This window comes from Antechinus flavipes, chromosome 1 (assembly GCF_016432865.1).
Source record: "Antechinus flavipes isolate AdamAnt ecotype Samford, QLD, Australia chromosome 1, AdamAnt_v2, whole genome shotgun sequence".
Lineage (NCBI taxonomy): Eukaryota > Metazoa > Chordata > Mammalia > Dasyuromorphia > Dasyuridae > Antechinus > Antechinus flavipes.
In genome coordinates this window covers 94,202,754-94,220,339 of record NC_067398.1, presented here as the reverse complement: position 1 = coordinate 94,220,339, position 17,586 = coordinate 94,202,754, and the positions used below count along the sequence as shown (strand labels likewise).

The 17,586-nt window shown below is 33.9% G+C and overlaps 1 protein-coding gene and 1 non-coding gene across 2 annotated transcripts in view; both read right to left on the bottom strand.

Moving 5' to 3' along the window:
• Nucleotides 1-17,586, bottom strand: part of HAUS6 (HAUS augmin like complex subunit 6) — a 36,632-nt gene that overhangs the window by 1,570 nt on the left and 17,476 nt on the right. Inside the window, exons 12-16 of the mRNA XM_051987028.1 lie at nt 16,265-16,346; nt 11,374-11,440; nt 9,418-9,591; nt 4,614-4,749; nt 2,943-3,929 (exon numbers count right to left, since the gene is read on the bottom strand). Of these exons, the coding sequence (XP_051842988.1) occupies nt 2,943-3,929; nt 4,614-4,749; nt 9,418-9,591; nt 11,374-11,440; nt 16,265-16,346 (1,446 nt within the window). The remainder of the gene's footprint in view (nt 1-2,942; nt 3,930-4,613; nt 4,750-9,417; nt 9,592-11,373; nt 11,441-16,264; nt 16,347-17,586) is intronic.
• Nucleotides 11,521-11,651, bottom strand: LOC127546096 (small Cajal body-specific RNA 8). Its single transcript, XR_007949957.1, has one exon. It is a non-coding gene; the product is annotated as a small Cajal body-specific RNA 8 (non-coding RNA).

Here is a 17,586-nt window from a genome sequence, read left to right as displayed (position 1 = left end):
ATGTTCTGTTTTGAGATTCAAAGACCTTTATAATCTAGCCCATTCCTACATTTCTGTCTTCTAATATCTTAGGCCCTAATATACACTCTTGGAACCAATGATACTGGATCTTAGCTGTTCTAACATGAAAACTATCTTTCAGATCTGAGCATTTTCTTCAGCTGCCCTCCATGCCTGGAACACTCTACTCTCCCTTCTTGGCTCTCACTATTCACCTCATCTTAAAGTCACAACTAAAATCCTACCCTCTACAGGAAGCCTTTCCCAGTCTTAATTTTTTCCTATTTATTGTATTTTTAGCTCAATATGTATTTTATTTGCACATTGTCTCTTATGTTAGGCTGTAACTCTTTCAGGGCTGAGACTGTATTTTTACCTTTTTTTTTGTATCCTAAGAATTTTTTTTTTTTTATCACAGTGTCTTGACACATAGTAGATATTTAATAAATGTTTACTATTAGACAAATCACATCTCATCTAGAAACTCACTATAACAAGATCTATATGGGATGACCATCTTACCTTAGCTTTAAAAGTAATTTTTAAAATTTCATTAATATATATTTCCAATATTGCTTTGTCTTTTGCTTTCTTTTGTGATAACTGTACAAATATCAACCAGTTAGATAAATGAGTTTGCTCTACATAATTCTTATCATAATACACAATCTAATACACAAATTTAACAATTCTAATATGGCATTAACTAGACATTAACATCTTCAAAAGCAAGAAAATTTAAGATGGGCTACAAATAAAATCTCAATTACACATATGTTATGAGTATATATATATTAGATATACATATGCCTTCATTTGGGACAGTACTTCAATTCTGCTTCTTACCAATGTCAAATTAATTGCCAGATCTTGCTGTTTCTCTCTTATACAAATCAGAAGTTTCCATTCATCCCCTCTCCTAGATTGTAACATCCTAACAGGTGTCCCAGTCTCAAATCTCCCCTCCCGTGCCCAAGTCTATCATCCACACTACAGATAAAGTGATTTACTTAAGCATAACTCTTAAGGCAAGTTTTACTCAAAACCAAGTGTGACTCCTTATTGCCTCTAAGATACTATAAACTCTTTTGTTTAGCTTTTTAAACACTGGGCCAGAAAAACTCTAATAAGAGTCTTCCCCTTCCAAATTAATAGTTTTAAGATAGCAAATTCGGCCATTCCTACCTAGTACTTAATCTCTGAATTAATCGCCCACTGTTGCCTCAGGCAAGCTGAGATCAGAGAAAAGGCAGGGTCACTTTTTTTGCATCCCAGGCCACCATCAGTTAAGTTAACTTGTCTTGCTACTGGATTTCAAAGATTTTGGAAGAGAGGCTGATATCTGCATATCTCTGCCTCAGTTAAATCCAATTCACAAGCAAGTCTAGACATCACACTTGTGATGTTATTAATCCTCTTCAAGAATGAAAGACAAACAAACATACCACCAGGCTCCAACCTATCTTCCCAATCTCATATAATATTCCCACTTTCTTCAATGATCCAGTCAAACATGCCTTCTTTGATTGTCACACACAAGACACTCTTATTTCCTGATTCCAAATCTTTGCATGAGTCACCAGTCCTGAGCTTTCTACTTCCTAGAATTCCATTCTTCTTTCAAGAAAAACTCAAGCACCATCTTTAATATGAAGACTTTCCTGATTGCCTCAAACACCAGTGCCCTCCTTTTACTTGTTATTCTCTAGGTTATATACATGCATTTATAATCATGTAAAAGACTATTAGGTCTTGGGCCAATCATGGGTCTGGTCCCACTCTGATAGCTACAAAAACAAACCTGCTTACTTCTCCCTAAAGAAAACTTATACCACCACTTCCCTCATCCCACCAAGACTTGCTATAACTGCCAGACTTAGCGTACTAGACAGATCCATTTAGCCCACTATAGCTCAAAATTCCTGAGTCAAGCCTCACTTGTAGTGACTGGAACCACACACATGGTCTTTTGTTTTTGTATCCCCAGCATCTAACTTACTGCATAGCACATAATACACATTAATAAAAACTAAGATTCAAACTCTACCTCACTCACTTCCTTATCTCTTCCCATGAACAATAGCAACCAAGTCAGTTATATGACCGCACTTTACTAGGAATTTAATAGTATAAACAATTATAGTGTTTTTAAAATTTATAAATCCCTCTGCCCATTTTAAAGGACTCTACAAAGATCTGGAAGTGACTTACTAAGTCACACAGCTAATATGAATTGACAGCTGGGGTGTAAATGGTCTTGTGACCCCCAAATCCTGTGCTCTCTTCTACTACATCATACATGTCTCCTCTTTCCCCGCTTCCCAACCAAAACAAAACTCCAAATTGTTCTAGATATGATATAATCGCTTCCTTATACTAATGAAGAACTAACTCTTCTGTAGCAGAAAACCATGTGGTTCTAAAGTGGTCATGAAAACAATCACTGCCTAATGAAAATCAGATATCCCTAATAAAATTTAAAGTTGAATCTTTTTTTTCTTACATTTTTAATGGTACTGAGAGGTAATTATTTTTTGCAACAAAATGCTTGTTCTTTCTTAACCCTGCTTCACAGAAAACAGCAGCAGGTGTTGGGATAACTGGAATATAGAGATAATGGTCATTTATACATGAAAGTGGCTAACAATATCTAACCTTTAAATATACTAATACAGAAAACTGAAAATTATTTGATAAATGATTTACAAAGGGTTAAAAATTTTCATCGTACTTCCTGGACAGTTTCTTTGAAATTTGAATAGATCTGGCTCTTAGTTTCATTTATTTAAAACTTACTAGTATACTCCAGAGAAATATAGTCTTGACATGAGTAAACTGCCAAATTAAATACAGTAATCAGAAAGAAGAATAGTTAGTAGGATCTAATTAGGCAACTATTTACCCTTATTTTCATGAAAACAGCAAGCTAATAAAAATCTTACCCTTTAAATAAGGCAAAAATTCTCCAATATTGTTTGGCTTTGTGGATCTTCGTTTCCATTCCTCTGGAGAAAATTTAATAAGTGGTGAAAGAGATTTTCTTTCACCAAAGGACATTCGTATAGATGGTTTTGTGTTGTCTGTGTAGAGAGCAGGAAAATCTCCCAGAGAATTAAACATGTCATCTGTTTCTGTGTTATTTGAAGTACAGTTCAATTTTGAATCATCTTTCATAAATGTTTCAGGAGAAAACTGAAAAGACTCTTTCTTTTTCACAGACATAGACTTTTTAAGAGCTTCAAATCTACTGCAAATAGCTTCAAAATCCAAGTTTCTTTCTTCAGGAGTCAATTTTTTTCTCATTGATTCTTCCATTAAGATAGCATTACCCATTGAACTATTCTGCCCTGTTTCACCATCAGACTCTGTGCTATTAAAACTCAAATTGTCAGCAACCTCTGGAAGGGTTTCATGCAATATATCAAAATGGACAGCTTCTCTACTATCAGAACTAATTTCATTTAATATTTCAGAATTCCACAATAAAGTTGTATGCACCCAAGATTGTTCTTTACAAGACTCAGATGAGAAGTCCAGCTTTTTATTAACTAGCTCGCCTTCACTCTTTATTCCATCTGCCTTGTTCTCTGCAGCAGATAAACCTGATGCTGTATGGCTTCTTTCTTCAAGATTTACTTGTAAAACCGAACATTCTGAATTCTGTTCTGAGATTCTTTTATTTAAAATTTTTGCACATTTGCCTGTTAGTGCATCAAGGTGACTAGTTCCTGTATTCTCTTGAAGCTCAAGTTTTGGAGAACCTCTTTCTTCTGGCAAGAAAGATTTACTAAGAGCCGATCTGGAGAGAAAACTGTTCGTGCTTAAATGTATTTGGTCATTAAACACAGCATCCATTTGAACCATCTCTATATCTGGATCAACTTCATCTTTTTGAAAAACTTCTCTTTGGGAGTTGCTAATTTCAGGAGCTGATAAAAATAAATACAAAATGCAATTATTTCTATATATATTATTGATAACTGTTTTAGCAATGCAAACTTTGATTCATCACAGGATGATTGGTACTATTTTAGAAATAGAAATAAAAAAGTTCAAAATAAATTATAGAACTGCTGAATCTGCCACTATGCTTCAACAAACTCCAATTTGACTCATCAAAGCACAAGAATGGTGGGCAAGGATGAGCTTGAGCCTTAGATTCTTCTGATAAATACCTAATCATGGAAGCATGTGCCAGATTGTGAGTGATTTTGTGGAGATGATTTCTGAACCCTGGGAGGAATACTAGATTAAAATAATTTCTAATGTTCTCCTTGACCCTTATTTTATGGCTCTTTTTAGTCAGACTAAAATGAACTATTATTTGATTTAGAATTTATTATGATCAGACAGAAATAAGAGGCCATAGAGGCAAAGTAATATATCCAAGCTAACAAAAACATCAGAATACATATTTCACCATATTAAATATATGTATGCTAAAAATCAACATGTCTGGCATTATATTCTATAAGATAATCCATTACAATTTTACTCTAACCAGAAATATACTGTTTAAATTAAGTTTATCATACTAAACAATACTTTTAAAGTCTTAAAAAACTAATATCTAAGTAATAAAATAACATATCAAAAGCATAAACTGAACATACTCAAATTTTCTGGGGTCCGTGGAATCTGCTTTCTTGTCAAAAATGGATTAGAAAACAAACAGTTAATTAAGTCCCCTAACTCTGTTTGTCTGTCTTTACAAAGCTGTGGTGAATCTTCTACAACAGCTTTTGCAACCTAGTAGGGAAAAAAAAAAAAAAAAAAACATTAAGCCTAATTGTCTCGGCATATGTGAGAAAACCAAAATATTAAGAATGCCCAATATTACACATCAGACAGCTAAGAGATGACCATTATAGAGCAATGCATAAAGGAGTACACAATCACTGCCAAGCACTCCCCAATCAATATAATGGAAGTGGGTGGAACATCTTTTCTCCTATTTAAAAGAATAAACCCTTTACCCAGAGATCAGAAGTCAATCAATAACTATTCATTAATCACTACTTATGCTTCATATTCTAAATCCGTCCTAAGCACTGTGGATAAGGAATAAAAGTTCCTGGACCTATGATTTCATTAGTAAAAGGAATTAACACAATACTAATGCAAAAAGGCATTGGAGACACAAAAATAAAAATTAAATATTGCCAGGAAAATTACTATATAGATTCAGCCCTAAGAGAAGAATGGAATAGTTGGTGAGATTTCTTTCAGTTCTAAAAATCTTTTACATACAAATAGCCATTTGAAAAAAAATATACTACTAATCTAATGGATACAAGCAAATATCCCCTATTAATAAGCAGAATGACTATCAACACCATATAGAACACATGAGAAACTTCATTACTAAAGGTAGAAAAGACATGTGAGAAGTAGGGATATATATTTAAGCAAACAAACAAACAAAAAAAGATAAATAAGATAATAGCCATTTTCATATTCATTAAAATGTTATGCATACTGGAAAATAATAAGCAAACATCCATGAGAAGGCTAAGTCTTAGATGAGATTTATGCTAGGGAAAATTAGTTCTAAGTTGCAGAAACCTGAGTATAGAGCACATCTTCCTCTTCACTCTAGCAGCCCTTAAGAATACATTTCCAGCATTATAGCCAGACCAGGACCTAGGATATATTTCAAAGCAGCAAGAAATAAAAATGAGGAAAACAAAAAGATCATAGAACCTTTGGCCACCTTCCACATGGCAGAAGTTCTGTTCAAACAATTTTATTCCTTCCTTGGTTTTCATACTTCTTTTTCTGAAAATAAGATTCTCTGCATCTGCCATTCTCTTTTCCTGAATTTCTAGAGTTGGAGTCTTTCTGTATTTCAAGGCCTCTACTACTACTTCTGTACTTCAAGAACAGCTCCCATGCTCTTCCCAAATCCCAAAAGACCTTGGTTCCTAGTAGTATACTTTCTCTCTTCAGTATGTCCTAACTTCCTGACAAATGAATAAATGCTATCTCCTTCAAATATGAACAAATCTTTCCTAAAGGAAATGCTCTATTTTTCATCATGTTTCAACTCCTTTAGCTACCAAAATTCTTAAGTGAATAATCTCTTCTTGTTCTACTTTTCATCCTGTTTCGAATCCTTTAACTACCAAAATTCTTAAGTGAATAATCTCTTCTTGACGCCTGAATTCAATATCTATCCTCTTCTTAACAACCTAAAATATAGCTTATATGCTTGCCACTCTGTTAAAACTGTTTTCTCCAAGGTTATGAATGACCACATTTTCAAATGCAAGGAATTTTTCTGTTATAATTTTTCCAGACCATCACCCAACTCCTTCTTTCTATAATTCTATTCCTTCCATGTAGTCACATTATTTCAAACTACTTCTATCCCATCCTTCATATGTGTGATGACCCTAAAATCCTTTTTCAGCTCTAAATCTATGATAACACAAAACAACAATAATTTATTAACTGCCTACTATGCACCAGGCACTATTAGGTGCCGAGAATGCAAAGACAAAAAAAAAAAAAAAAAAAAAAAAGGAAATTATCTTCTACTGTAGGGGTGGGGACAAAAATAATATATTTACAAAACAGAAACAAACTGATTTTGAAGGACAGTAGAGGTAAAGATGGGGGAGAAGGAATCAGGATAAGCTTCCTATAGAAGGTAGCACCCATGCTAAGTCTTGAAAGAAGTAAAGAATTTCATGAATTGGAGGTAAGCATGGAGGTAAATAGATAGTAGACTGACCCATGGGAAACAGTTATAAAAAAGGTAGAGATGGTCACTAGAATAGCCTATATAAGGAACAGCAAGTAGATCAATTTGACTGAAGCTTATGTACGAAATAGAATAATGTATATCTTAAGTGACAAAAAGAGAAGTTAGTCTAAAGAGCTTCTTGAAGCAGAAGAAAAAATATAGTTAGACGTATGACTTGAGAATATCCATTTGGAAGATGGACTGGAGAAAGTAAAGATTAACTACAAGGAGATCAATTATGAAGCTACTGCAAAAGTCTGGGCAAGAAGCAACAACTGTCTGAATCTGGGTGGTGCTTGTACAAATGGAGAGAATAAAGCCATATGAGAAATGTGGTGTGTAGGTAAAATCAGGAAAATGTCAAAAATGATTGAATATGAACTACTGAGGAGAAAAAGAAGAGACAACATTGACTCTGAAGCCATAAGACTGGGTCACTAGAAGGTTGTTGGTGCCTAAGCTAACAAAAAAGAATGGCTGTAAAAGCTACAAAGGACAAGCATATTAATGTACTTCTGATAGAACTATGAACTGACCCAAACCAGATATAAAATGAGTATCCATCAATTGGGGAACAAGTAAATAAATTATGGCATGTTCATGAAACAAGAGTATTATTGTACTATAAGAAATGTGGAAAGAGATAAGATTCAGAGAAATCTAAGCAGACTCATGAGCTGCTAGAGAATGAAGCAAGAGGAACCAACAAAAGTTCCCATTTTATGTCCAATCCTCTTTTCCTACCAAGGATATTCAATGGAGGAGATAGTATAATCAAATGAAGGGTTTGGGTTTTTTTTTTTTGTTTTTTTTTTTTAAAGGACAGAGACATTTCTGTCCACTAGAGTAGGAACTAGTGAATAAAAGACTGAAAATAAGGGAAAGGAAAGGGACAACTGAAAACTCCCAGAGGAAGCTTGGGGGAATAGAATCAAAGGCACAAAGAAGATAGTATTTACAAGAAGAACCACCACTTCCCCTATAATTGGAGAGAGGAGGATATAAAGGTGATTCAACATGTAATAGTGAGACAAGGAGGAAGCTAGTGACAAATCACCCCATCTTCTCATTTATGAAGTAATGTCCTCAGTTTGAGATGGTATCACTCTCATCTCCAACACAGAATCCATCTAAGCACAGTTAAGATCAGCCTCCTTTATTAGCATTCTTTCCTTCTCAAAACTTATTTATAAATTACATTTAGCATATGTACTACCCATGTGCACAGATTGATCCTTCATCTAACTGAATATCAGCTCCTATTTTAAACCAACTCCTAGTACAAAACCTAATGCAAGGCAAGTATTTCTAAGGGATAGCATAGTTAACAGAAGCATTGAGCACTGCCAGAAGAGTCAACACAATCCACCCTGTAGGACCAAGAGGGATCATCACAAGCTACACTGTTATTATGACCTGTGCAGTGTACTCTTCTTCCTCTACCAGGAAAGAAATCAATAACATTAAAATAATTAAAATAAATCTATACCTAATTAAATTTTATTTCTTGTAAATGGAATTGAGGAAATTGAAGCCAACAAGGTTAAGCAACTTGGCTAGGATCACAAATTACTAAGTGTCTGAGACCAGATCTGAACTCGGATCTTCCTAAGTCTAGGCCTAGCAATCTCTTATGCCCATCTCTCATTGTCAGCTACCTAATGAAGACAACTGCTTGGATGCCTATCTATAGTTTCCAAGTCAATATCCATAAAACTTTAATGTAATGGGGTCTTTCTCCCAACATCATATTGATTAAAATAACAAATAAAAATAACCCTAAAATACATCAAAACCCCCAAAATACATCAAAAACTAAATATAATGACTAGTATTGGTTTCAGAATCTTGATGTGTTTATGAAATACACTCTGTTCCAGCTCTATAGAGGTCATAGATGCCACGTGTGAAATTTTGCATATGCTGTCAGATTTTAGTTTCTATACTAACTTTGTTTTGTTTTGTTTTTTTTGATGAGGCAATTGGACTTAAGTGACTTGCCTAGAGCCATTCAGCTAGGAAGTGTTAAATGTCTGAAGCCAAATTTGAATTCGGGTCCTCCTGAATTCCGAGCTGGTGCTCTATCCACTGCACTATCTAGCTGCCCCTGTTAACTGGTTTTTATTAACTTTTTATTTGTTACAAGATTCGGAGGCAGGAGTAACTGGGAAAAAACTATGCTATAAAAAACAAAAATCACTTAAGATATTTTTTTAATGAGGAAATTCAGACCTAGAAAAGTTAAGTAATTTACCCAAAGTCACACAGGCTCTAATTGGGTTATGTTGGAATTCAAACCCAGGTCCTGGCTCTATAATTAGTATTTTCTCCACTTTCCTGCTAAACATTAATAAGGCCAACTCTTTCTCTTCAAATTTTACCCATCCTTTCAAAGTCAGATGAATACTATTTCCTTATGTCCTATCTCAATCTATCCCAACTAGTCTAGCCTGCATTTTTTTCATTCTCTGCATTCCTACTGTACTTGTACATTTGTAAAATCACTAAATGATATATCATTTTTTTAGAAATTTAGAAGCATAATGAGGTTTCTTGAAATAGCACATACACCATTCAAGGAGAGAGACTGTACAATATTTAGCCAACAGTACCTAGCACAGTACTACAGACATTCAATACATATTTTTCTAACACAGATTTTTCCTTACCTCCTCTGCCAGATGATCTACTTCTTTTTTGAAAGGATCTAGCACTGGTTTTGGAAGTACACAACTCTCTCTGTTCTTCTGAGCTGACAATGGTTGAGATCTGTCCATTTTGATACTTTTTTTGTTTTTAGAAATCGATTTTTCTTTATCTCTAAGAGACTTTGTCTTCACATCCTAAAGGAGACAAAAACATTACATATTTAAAGTTTTACTCATTCTCCTCCCACCCCTTAATTGTATTAACAAATAATTTAGTACCCACATATTTTTTTTTTTGGGGGGGGGGGGGGGAGAGGCACTAAGGCAATTGGGGTCAAGTGACTTGCCCAGGATCACACAGCTAGAAAGTATTAAGTATCTGAATACAGATTTGAACTCAGGTTCTCCTGATTTCAGAGTTGGTGCTCTATCCACTGCACCACCTAGCTGCCTCTACCCACATAATTTTACATTAGAGATACATCATTAATAAAGTCTTGTCAGTTTAAGAGTAAAATTAACTAGTATCAACAATTCTTTTTATTCTTAATTGGGGAAAAAAAAGTGAGAAATATGTTTACAGAGCTAATCATTATATGTAATTATTAGGCTTGCATTAACTCGTTTTGAAATAAATCAGATGTGTTATTTCCCCAGAGCATACTTTTGCAAAGTTAGAGAGAGCCTCCTTAACTTTGTTAACTAGCAATACATCTGTGAACAAATGATAATACCAAAGAATCCTAGAAAAATTCTAAGAAAATCACAGACGACCAGCAGGCAGTATTTTTCGCAATTCCAGATAACAGGATAATTCCTAACCAAGTAAAAAATAAATGAAATCACAAAGAACAAAAGAAGCCATTCTATCTAAAAAGGAGTAAAATTTTAGTCAATGCACCTTGAAAAAGGAAACGAATAAAGAAAAATAATTTCATCAAATCTCTGATAAAAAATCATATGCATAAGGAAGTTGATATAAATTTATAAAAGCAAGAGCCATTCCTCAATAGATGGTCATAGGAAGTTAGATAGAAACTGAGCTTCCATATATGTCACAATATTCATAGCAGCACTTTCTGTCATAATAAAAAATTGAAGCCAAAGTAGAGATCACTAAGAGGATTTAAAATTCCTTAACCATAACTGAGGGATACAAGATTTGATCAATGGAAAGTAACTAATGGAATCAGAACTTTGTCCAAAGACAAATTCCACATTTTCATCAATAACCTGGATTAAAGTATAGATGGCAAACTGATCAAATATGAGAAATAAGACAAACTAAAAAGACTAACTGATATGTGGGATTATAAAAAGCATCCCCAAAAACATCTCAACAGGATACAATGGTTGAGCTGAAACCTAGGATTAAGAATTTTAAAAGTCCAGGATGGGAATATGTAAAAAAGTCAGGTTTTTAAAATTATATACATAAAAGGATTCAATAATATAATGTTCTAGTCAAAAGAATTAATGCACACAAATAGGCACTTTAAAATATTTACTGATTAACCAAATCTCCATAATATAGATTTAAAGTTCCCAACAAAGGTATACAATGCACTAGCACTTAGCAAATGCCTGATATACAGTAAGCACTTAATAAAACTATATTTTAAAAGGGTCATTGATAAAACATGCCCAAGAGTATAACTAGGGCATTCCAAACAAGAATAAGTTGAAGGAACTGAGAATATGCAGCTTAAAGAGTGTTATAGTGAAACATGAGTCTTCAAAACAACATAAGGAAATACTTCCTAGCAATAAAATCTGATCATAAATTGAATTGAGTTGCTTTGTGAAGTAATGAATTATTCTAACAGAGGCTGGATAACCAGCTTGTTGGACACTATAGAAGGGATCCATATTTGGGTAAGGATAACCCAGATGACCACTGACCACTGAAGTCCCATGCATAACTGAAAATTTTATGAAAAAATTATGTTTAAATCAAAACTCTTTTTTAAAATGTACCTTTTCAAGTAACGTTGAACTGCTACTATCAGATGTTGTATCTGCATGCACTGGAAGAACAGCTGCCCTAAAAAAGGAAAAAATACCAAATGACCATTAAAAAGTAGAAAAGTACTATTTAATTTATTCATTTGTATATTAAAAAGAATTTATCTGCCCCGTATCTGTCCGTTACGATTTCACTCAATTCGTCCCGGTCATCAAAAGGCAATTTTATCTTGGGAGAGCTTGTGACAATTAGAGCAATAATTCTGCTCTACTTGTGTATCAGCCTCCCAGAATGAAACTTTGTGTCTGTACTGTTGAGATTTTTTTCATTTGGAACAAAGATCATTTGAAACAAAAATTAATAATAAATATTTGTCTACAACAAAGTTCTATAATCTTCTACTATCTCAGGCTGGTGACTCATCTTCCCAAAAAATTTTAAATATACATATTTTCCAATATTCTAGCTTTGGATGATCTTTTACTGCCTTAATGTTATACTATGCATCCTCAAAAATTACCTTATGTAATAAGGTAATAATAATTACCTTATGTAATAAGGTAATAATAATTACCTTATGTAGGGTAATCTATAATTAAATGATCTATAATTAAAACCAATAGTAAAGTAACTTCTCCAAAGCCACATAAGAAAGAGAGCCAGGTTTTGAACATAGTGCTCCACTACATCAATGGCCTATCAATGATTCTTCATGCTCTAAAACTGTTTTCTTTGACTCTTCCCTCATGCTTATTCATTATATCCAATCAATTGCTAATAACAAACTCTCATATATATTACAGGAATAGGAACAATGGTTCACCCTTCAACTTCCACTAAAACTACCCTATTTCAAGCCTTCATCAACTCCTACTTTTTAGTTGCCTAATTCCCTGCTTCTAGTCTCTAATAATATTCTTCAAAACACTGCCCACAAAATCTTAACAATATGCTGTATTTATGATGGCACTTATCTATTTAAAAACCTTTTATGGTCAATCAATTCCTCAAATAAAGTTTAAATTCTAGGATTCAGAGTCAGCCACAATTTGGTCTTCACTTTCTGGCAAACTGGACTACTCCCTGTCCTTTGTTCTTATTCTGCCCTCCTCTACACCTGCCTCTCAATTATTCATGCTATTGTATGTCTATATACTACTGGAATATTTAGGCTCCTTTAGCCCTAAGTTCCAGTTAAAAAGTCCTGTTGTCTTTAAGAGCCAACTCATTATCATAAGCTTTCTATGAAGTCTCTCTCTAGAGCTTTCTAATTAATTCAAAATGATTTCTTCCTCCTCAAATTCCTCATGCCCAGACCTCTCTTCTGTACTCATCTCATTTTGCACATGGCATGGTTCTTTGTGTGTTATAGTATAAATTTCTAAAAGGCATGGTTGTTTTCTTTTAACTTTATATCCCAAGTGCTTAGCAAAACTGCATTTACTTTGTTAATCTGTGAAGAGCTCAAAGAATGTACCTCCTCTGAAAGATCATAACCCATCCACATCTTCTCATCCTGGGCAATGTTCCTTAATCTCTTCACTAGGACCTGTCTGACCAATAAGCTGGGAGCCACCTTCTAGATTTCTTAATATTGCTTAGATACCAACAAAGTCCGGTGGTTATTCTTCATTCTTGCTAAATGAATGGTTCTCTTCTTTTCTGTTAACCAATTGCTCTGTTGAAATCTTTTATGCTACTGCTCCTGTATGATTCTTCATTAGTAATGCATTGCAACACAGTCCTACCTACTATGTCCCTCTCCATTGTCCTTTACATAACTTTCAGCTTTGTCAGAGAATGGGATATGCCTTGACTCAGTCACACAGTATCAGTGGAAGAATACTAACCATAAAAAAAGATGGGATTTGCTCTTGGTCTTAGCACCAGATTGTCAAATTCCAGTTTACCATGAGAGCAAGATAAAAGAAGAAACAAAAGCACAAGTTAAAAGCACAAGAGAAAGATGAGGCAGAGATATTAATAGTCAGCATTTGTACAATGCTTTAACGCTTCCAAAGTTCTCAGTTAAGCTCATTTATCCTTACAAGGTATAAACTATTATCCATATATTTATAATGAGAAGAGAAAGAAGAGTGACATTCCCTGGATAACCTACAGCTGCTAATAAGTCCCTAAGGCACTATTTGAATTCAGGTCTTCCTAGATAGTACTTTAGCCATTACACTATCCATGTGGTTCTGCCCAGAGGCCCCAGGGGTAGAGATATGAAATGTCTGAACTTTTGGTCACACCTGGCTGAAACCTTCCAATGTCATGTTATCCAGGCCTATACCAGCTTTCCCAGTTCACCCACTTGATCCAGAACACTAATCTCTAGCATATAGTATAGTGTCACTACTATTTCAATTCTCCTTAACACAATACAATTTTTCAATGCAATATCTACCTGCCCAACATCAATTCATTTAAGTTATGTCCCATGTACAATTTTGACATGCTAGACCTTCTGCTTTATCATGGCTGAGTGTGGCACTATACAATACTCTATTTTTTTTTTGTTTAGAAAAAAAGGTGGAATTCTAATTTAAGAAAAAGTTTGGAGCTGCTAAAAGCACTACTATTTAAGCACTACTATTCTCTTCATCCTGTCCAATTATGGCCTTAATTCAGTCGGAACTCTCTCTCCTTAAACAAAGTATTGACAAAACAGTCCCCCTGAATTGTCTATACAACTGATGTTCAAACCACTCCAAATGTTGTAGTGCTCAAACTCTTGTATATTTACAGATTTCACTGAAGAGTTTCTACAATGTTCAGAAGTACAGTGCAATCAGAGCAACTATAATCTACAAAGGAACATTTGGAGGACCTCATTATCTATGATTTCTTATGTTTGGACTGTGTATAAAAACTTCCATTACAATGGCAAAATAAATTGGCAAGGTATTTGTCTATATATATATCTCTCTGTTCTTCAAGGAATCTCCTACAACTCCAGTGAATACACAAAAGACAAGTGTAGAAGAGCTCATGAAGTGGCAATGTATTAATATTTAATCTAATTTTTTTTAACAGTTGAGTGATTCAAGATATCTGAAAGGGGTACATTCTAAATAAATGCCTGCAAAAAGTTATGGACCTCATATCATAGTTCATGCTCACAAAAATATTGTAAAGGAAATTAGATCCATTATTTCATATGTCTATCCTCCCATCCCTAAAAATTTTTTAAAAGCTTAAGTCCTCCTACACATAAACCCCCTACATTCACTCTCTCCAAATTCTTAAAGGTATGAAAAGGGGACAAATAGGCTTTCACTGAAGGTCACAATTTTATAGTCAACAAATGAAAGATGTATAGAATAAAAGATCTCAATGAATTTGTCATATTAAAAATTCAATTTGACAACACAAAATTCTGCCACAATAAACATTTTCTCATCTCTTAGAGTTCATGTCTTAAATTTAATGGGACACTTAACAAAGACCTGTTGAATCAATATAAAATTTTGTCTCATCTCTTCTTGAGAAAGAGCTTTTGGAATTTTACATAAGAGAACTGAACTCTAGGCTGAGAGAGAAACTAATTTCATTTCCACTAATATTTATTAAGTACCTGCTATGTAGAGACATTGAGCCAAGTATTGGTTGTGGCTATAACAGCACTCTAGTTTATCTGTTCTGTTACGAAGAACCAAATACCTTAAGCTCCTATCAAGGACCCAAACCCCTAAGGAAAAAAAACCAACCCTTTTCAAACTAGTCACAACACAAAAGGGACCTAATATTTGGGTGTAGGAGACTGATGATAATCTGAATGTATAAAACATCATCTCTTATTTCCCCTACTATAACAACAAAGCATATCTCATCTGAAGTTGGTAGTTCAATGAACATTATTATGGCCAAGTAGTCAGGAAGATTGGAGTTCAAATTCAGCCTGAGACACTTACTACCTATGTAACCATGGGCATGCCCCTCAACCTCTCTACTTCAGTTTTTTCATCTGCAAAATAGGGATAATAGCACCTACCTCTAAGAGTTATTGTAAGGATAAAAATTAGGTATTTGTAAGTACTTTGAAAATCTTAAAGTACCACATAAATGCTAACTATTTTTTAATAGCGTATAGATGTCAGTTGTTTCATTTCCAACTCCAGAATAGGAAAAATACTGCTAGCAACTGGTCAAACCAAAATCTTACAATGTATAATGCCAAAGTCCCAAGCAAGTTCATTATGGACTTGGACTTTCATCTAGTTTACTATCCCTATGAAGTATTCACAACAACATAAAATCTTTTAAGACAAAATAATTAGTTTCTTCTTCACTATGAAGTCGGGCAGGTGGTGCCCTCCCACTAATTAATAGGGAGGAAAGAAACAAAAATTTTTAAGAGATATTTTTAAAATTTTTTTAATGGATTACTTCATCACTTCTAAATTAGGTCTTAATAGAATGCTTCATTACTTTGCTTTAAATTATCAGATTAGACTTCTTGCCAATAATCTACTTGCATATAATAAAAATAAAAACCCAATTAATTAGTTTTTCCTATTTCAAAAAATTCCATCTAATCAGAACTGTCAGGCAATTATGTATACTACTAATCACAAAAATAACTAACAAATGGTTCAGAAATTTATGAATATTACCATGATAGAATAATTTTTAAAACACCTAAATAAATTGCCAATTAGGATTTGTATTCAACACTTCAAGAAATAAAATTATATTCATTATAAATAACCCACTTTTTTTTTATGGTAAAGAACAGAAAGAAAATTATCTCCTTACATAAGACATTAAATCTTTTTTTCGCAACATATGATAACAATAAGAACTATTTAAGTCAATTAGAATATGAGACTATCACAAAAAACTGCTTTAAAAAGTATCCTAAAATGAAAAATGAAATTAAAAGGCAAATTAGTTCACCTGTTCACTAGTTCATCCATAGTTCCTACTGCATCATTATCTTTCCAGTGGGACTTTTCATGGGTATGCTTCTTAGATGTATCTAAAAGAATAGTTTATATTATATTTTAGTTACCCAATGAGCCTCTCAAAATATCCAAGCATCTCTTGAACTTTTACTTAAAAAGGAATGAAAACAAACCAAAAAAGGACATAGTAATGTAGATAATTTGATAAAACAGAAAACAGAGTAACTAAAGTTAAGTGAGGCTTTCAAAACAGAAAACTAATCTTTAATGGAAAATAATCATACTCTCATATATACCTGTGACTTCATCAATTGGAAATTTTATCCAATTAAATTAATTTCAGTCTATTTCTGGTCTGCTTATCCTAATTCCTGTCCAGATCTCCTATAAATTCATCAGAAGGAATCCACTTTGATTGTGCTGGAGACTTTTACTTTCTCCTAACATTGTAAGGGTACGCAGTAAACATACTGGCTGTCCACCAGTCCACTTGCCCTTCCCACATGACCAGCCCTTTTTCTCTTCCTAATCAACATTTTTAAATAACTCTTATTATCCTTTTAAAAGTTTCCCATTGTTATAACATGCTATAACCAACTCATGCCCATCATGTACCTCTCCTCCACTGTCTTCTGTATGATGTTTAATTCTTCAGAAACTGCCATCCTCCCCTCTCCCTTCTTCCCTCCCCCATTTAGTAATACTGTTTTACTCTGACACTTCAGAATGTAAAAAAATCCCTGTGATCTCCAAATACCAACAGAAGACAAGATTTGACAGGTTCTACTATGCCAGAAAGGTTTAAAATATGGTCCAAACAAAAGATTTCATTTGCTTTTCAAGTATAAGCCCATTTCTTTTTTTTCACTCTTAGCATTTCTTTTTTTTTTTTTAAATAACTTTTTATTGACAGAACCCATGCCAGGGTAATTTTTTACAGCATTATCCCTTGCATTCACTTCTGTTCCGATTTTTCCCCTCCTTCCCTCCACCCCCTCCCCAAGATGGCAAGCAGTCCTTTACATGTTGAATAAGTTACACTATATCCTAGATACAATATATATGTGCAGAACCGAACAGTGTTTTTGTTGCACAGGGAGAATTGGATTCAGAAGATATAAATAGGCTGGGAAGAAAAACAAAAATGCAAGCAGTTTATATTCGTTTCCCAGTGTTCTTTCTTTGGGTGGAGCTGCTTCTGTCCATCCTTGATCAATTGAAACTGAATTAGCTCTCTTTATCGAAGAGATCCACTTCCATCAGAATACATTCTCAAACAGTATCATTGTTGAGGTATATAATGAGCTCCTGGTT